Source organism: Myotis brandtii, unplaced genomic scaffold (assembly GCF_000412655.1).
Source record: "Myotis brandtii unplaced genomic scaffold, ASM41265v1 scaffold929, whole genome shotgun sequence".
NCBI classification, from domain to species: Eukaryota; Metazoa; Chordata; class Mammalia; order Chiroptera; family Vespertilionidae; genus Myotis; species Myotis brandtii.
Window position 1 is genome coordinate 1702552 of NW_005371832.1, and position 5278 is coordinate 1707829.

General features: G+C 51.7%; 1 protein-coding gene across 1 annotated transcript in view; it reads right to left on the reverse strand.

The window, feature by feature from the left end:
• Positions 1-4797, reverse strand: part of APOBEC2 (apolipoprotein B mRNA editing enzyme, catalytic polypeptide-like 2) — a 13969-nt gene extending 9172 nt beyond the window's left edge. The window contains exon 1 of the mRNA XM_005885828.2: positions 4497-4797. Coding sequence (XP_005885890.1) covers positions 4497-4645 — 149 coding nt within the window. The 5' untranslated portion in view covers positions 4646-4797. The remainder of the gene's footprint in view (positions 1-4496) is intronic.
• Between the last annotated feature and the right edge of the window lie 481 nt (positions 4798-5278).

The following is a 5278-nucleotide window of genomic DNA, read 5'->3' on the forward strand; positions in this document are numbered from 1 at the left end:
ATATATATATAATTGATTTCAGAGAGGAAGGGAGAGGGAGAGAGAGATAGAAACATCAGTGATGGAAGAGAATCATTCATCAGCTGCTTCCTGGGGATCGAGCCTGCAACCCAGGCATGTGCCCTAACCAGGAATCAAATGGTGACCTCCTGGTTCATAGGTCTACACTCAACTACTGAGCCATGCCATCCTGTCTTCTATTCTTTATGGACCAAGCCTTCCCAGCATGCTCCAGAGTCCAGGGTAAGGGGTGTGGGGCTTGTGGCATTAACAATGGTGTGAAGGCCCCTCACTCCTTGCCTGTCCCTTTCCTTTGAACCCTGCCTTGTCCCTCAGCCAGAGTAAACTACTGGAAGCTAAAGCAGTGTCCGGAAGGGAAATCACCGCATGTGCCATTCATCTCTGTTCCATAATAACCCCTTGATAGCAGGTTCAGCTTCGTGCAAAATCATAAACAAATAACTAGAGGCAAAGACAAACACACAGGTGCTGCCAGGCTAAGCCACTGTCAGTCACCCATCACTGGATGGAGAGATGGACACAACCAATCCTGGTGGCCCGGTGCTTCCCTAGAGCATGCTGAGTCCAGAGGCAGCCAGGGACAAGTGAAATCCTCTCTGGGCCTACTGCTGCTGGATCTTCATACATACATCCTGAATTTCTCTCCTTTAGAAGTTCCCCTGCAATTAATTCCCTATCCCAACGCCTTGCAGAGAGCCCGGCACACAATAGGTGCTCCTCATTAGTTCACTCCTTTATTCAACAACAAATACTTATTACCAACAAATACTTATGGAAGGAAGGATCTCCTTCCATAGCGAGCTCCTGGAACCAAGGACTCTGCTGGCCCGAGGCTCTCGGTGGCCCCTATGTCTATATTCATCTGTGCCCATTGCTTTTTTAATCCTAGGTGGAGGGTGGCTTTGGTTGGGCATGGGCTGAGTATTATTCTTGGTGCTAGGGACAAAGCCGTCAAAAGGCAACATCCCTATCCTTATGGAAGTTAAATAGTAGTGGAGGAAACGGGCAGCAAATAAATGATTCCTACTCAATAAATATTTGGTGACTATAAATGACTCCTCTTTATGGCTTTTTTAGACACGGCGAATTTGGAGTCAGACAGTCCTGGGGTGCACGCCCCGCTCCATCCACTAGCTTTGGGCAAATTACTCATCCCTCCAAGGCTTGGTTTCCTCATCTAAAAGATAGGTTTAGTAACTGAACCCCTCAGGTTTTGAACAACTGCTGATGCTCAAAAATTAGACCTAGCATTGATGGATGGGGCCTTTTTTGGCCTCAAATCTTAACCCTCAGAGCCCATCTTAAGCACTACCAACCCCAGCCCTTCTCTACTCTTCCTCTCACTTTCAGAGGCTCCTGTCTTTCAGTGGTGTGCTAGCTTAGCACCCAGGAAACCGAGAGAAAGTGAAAAGACCCTGATTTCTAACTTTGCTGACTTCTGTAGTAAACACTTGCATTACTGCCATTTCAAGAACTCGGAGTTGGGAAGAGAGATGCACAGTCGACTCTCAGCCAATGTGAGCTGGCGGGGGCCCACCACTGCAGCTTTAGATCCCCTTCTAACACTTTCCTCCAAGTTATTGATAACTAGAGGCCTGGTGCACGAATTCATGCACCAGTGGTGTCCCTTGGCCTTGCCTGTGGGATCGGGCCAAAACCGGCTCTCTGACATCCCCCGAGGGGTCCCAGATTGTGAGAGGGCACAGGCCAGGCCGAGGGACCCCACTGGTGCACGATCAGGGCTGGGGAGGGACGAGGGCTCCAGGGCGTGTCCGGCCCATCTTGCTCAGTCCTGATAGGTCAGACCCCAGCAGCAAGCTAACCTACCAGTCGAAGTGTCTGCCCCCTGGTGGTCAGTGCGCGTCATACCGACTGGTTGACCAGTTGACTGTCTGCCCCCTGGTGGTCAGTGCGTGTATACCGACAGGTTGACCAGTTGACTGTCTGCCCCCTAGCGAGCGGTTGAGAGACCTTAGCATATCATTAGCATATTATGCTTTGATTGGTTGAATGGCCTACCAGTTGACCAGACACTTAGCATATTAGGCTTTTATTATATAGGATGGTCTTATGTCTCCTTCTATCCTGAGTGCCCTCTTCAAACCAGAATCATGACAAGCAGGGTATCTCTCTCTATTCCTACCCAGTACTCCTTTCTCACCTCAGACTCTTCGCTAAAAAGCCACCTGCTCTCTGCTAGTTTGTGACACTTCTAAGGAGTAGTATGGACAGACTCACCCCTGTGGCACAGGCTAGGAGAGGACCTGCTTGGGACCCCTTTGACTCTAGGGCATCTGGAGAAGAAAGGAGAGGAAAGTCACTCCTTCATCCTGTCCCTGCATAGACATAGCCGCACCTCTGGGCTATTTTAAGCTGCCTGTTTACCCCTGGGGCCCAGGAGACAGCTCTCCACAGCTGTCACTTGTGGCCAGGAAACACTCAGGGCTCCACCTCCCCCCTGAGCTGCCCAGAAAGCTGCCCGACCTGTGACCCTTTTTCTGAGCCACGGGTCAGGGAAAGCCTCTGAACCACGCTGCCCTGCAGATGGAGACAGGTGGAGCTCTGCTTGGTAAACCTGGGAACCAAAATGAGTAAGAGAACAGTGGAAAGGTCACTTGGCTGGAGTCAGACGACCTGCCACTTACTGGTTCTGAGGTCCTGGACAAGTCACTCAATCTCCCTCGCTCAGTTTCCCCGTCTGTGAGTGGCAATGCTATAGCTCCCTCTCCTAGCACTGTGCTGAGGGTTGAATGAGCTCATGCATGTGAACGTTTACCATGCTTATAAAGACCTGGACAGATGTAAGTTACACGAGAGGACTTAACCCGTTAGGACCCACCACCCTGGGACTCCAAAGCCTATTTTACTCAACAAACACAGTCTGATTCTGTTCAGAGCCTACCCTGTCCCTGTGTGGGGAGATCACAGCCTGCACCGAGTGGGCACGTGTGTGCTCGTCTGCGTGGCCAGGACAGCGTGCATCAGCATGCTTAGGGGACAGAAAAAGGGTCTCCTTCCATAGCGAGCTCCTGGAACCGAGGACTCTGCTGGCCTGTGGCTCTCGGCGGCCCCTATGTCAATATTCATCTGTGCCCATTGCTTTTTTAATCCTAGGTCGAGGGCGACTTTGGTTGGGCATGGGCGAACGCTCTACCCTGAATTCTTGCCTCTGGAATTAGGATGCATTTCCCTAAGGTTCGCTTAGAAATTGGAAAATTCCTGAGCTGGAAGGGAGCTTGGAAATCAGCTGGCGTAACTTGCTCATGCTACACATAAAAAAACGGAGGCAGGACTGGAAAGCGACTTGCCAAGCTTAAAGTGACAGGTCACATTGCCACCCAGGGATCCTTCTGCCCCTTGAAGGCACCACGCCCCTTAGTGCGACTCCTCTGCCTGTGAGCCTTGCTGGACCCCAGGGGGGAAACCTTGGCTCAGGAGGAAATGTGGCCCCACGTATCCCCCTCTTATTCTTTGCTTAGAAACTTAGCAGGGTCTTCTCTTAAAGGGACACAGAGGGAAGAGGAAGAAGACCACTTGGTGCTATTCCTAGAGACGCACAATGTGGACAAGACAGAAGGACCCTGTAAGCAACCCCTGCGTGGGGCCTCACCCTTTGCTCTGGGTCCTGGTTCCTCCGGGCTGGGCTGTGGCTACAGGGGTGGGATCCCTCTTCTGTCCAGAAGCTCCTGGCCTAACCTCTGTTATCTGTACTGTGACCTGTTTCCTTGGGGGTGGAGGTGGACAGGCCCTGGGGAAGCTCAGAAAAGACTGAACAAGGACAAAACTGCTTCTCACTCAGGCCTGGGGAAGGATGATCCTATTTTAGGATCTTCCCCTCCTGAGGGAGGCTCTAAAGCAGTGGTTCTCAACCTGTGGGTCATGACCCCTTTGGGGGTCGAGCGACCCTTTCACAGGGGTCGCCTAAGACCATCGGAAAACACATTTATAATTACATAATTGTTTTTGTGATTGATTACTATGCTTTAATTATGTTCAATTTGTAACAATGAAATTGGGGGTCACCACAACATGAGGAACTGTGTTAAAGGGTCGCGGCATTAGGAAAGTTGAGAACCAAAGAGGGAGACATGCAGATAGAGGAGAGGCCCACTCGGAAGCAGAGAGAAGGGAGGGAGGAGGCCCTATGACTGGGGCCACATTTAAATGTGCCAGTGTCCTTATCAGGTTCCCTGGGACTGAACAGAGAGGCAGGTGATGTCCCAAGACCAGGAGGCCTCAGTGGTGGTTGCACTGCCTCTAAGGAACTCCTCCTACCTCCCCTGACTAGAGGGTCCAGGGTGTCACCCCAAGAAGCCAAGCGCGATTGCTGCTGTGTCCCCAGCAGCCTGAACCTTGCACACCTGCGCACGCTCACAGTTTGACCCTGACTCCTGCTATTACTGTCCTAAATCCCCCGGCCTGTCCCCAGCCCCTGCTCCTCTAGGGAGGAGGACCCAGGCCACACCAGCTCTCACCCCGTGACGATCTCAAAGGGGGGCAGCTGGATCAGCTCCTTCAGCTTCTCGGGGTCATCCAGGTTCTCCAGATCCTCGCCATTCTGGGAGGCAGGCGCAGACTCCTCGGTGGTGGTGGCGGCAGCGGCAGCCTCTTCTTTCTGGGCCATGGCGGGGCTGTGGCTGGGGAGTCACTGAGAGAGAGGAGAGGAGGCGGTCTGGGCCAGGGCCTGGCAGCAAAGTCCCAAGCAGCTGTCAGCAGCTAAATCTGCTGGGGATGACAGGCAGAGGACTGGGCAGGCCGGCTGAGTGTGCTCACCCTGCTACCGCGACAGGCTTTATAAGCAGAGGCTGCCTGCCCCTCCCCCAGGCCCTCTCCTATCTTTTTTTAATTGAGTGACAGAGGGCGCCAGGATGGGGAGGAATGGAAAATCTGGCCATGAGTATCCCTATTTATCAGTAGGCAAAGACAGGAAGCTGGCAGGTGGGGATGGCTTCACCTACTCTCTCTCCCCTCCCCCGCTGGCTGGCGTATGTATTCATATACAACCCCTCTGGTAAACACCATACTGTTGTCTGTGTCTATAAGGTTTTTTGTTCTTGTGTTTTTTTGTTTGTTTTTTCTTTTGTTGCTTTGTTTTATATTCCACATGAGTGAAATCATATGGTTCTTGTCCTTTTCCATCTGACTTATTTCACTTAGCACGATACTCTCAAGATCCATCCATATTATTGCAATTGTCAGTATTTCATCTTTTCTTATGGCTGAGTACTATTCCATTGTATGTATGTACCCACATCCT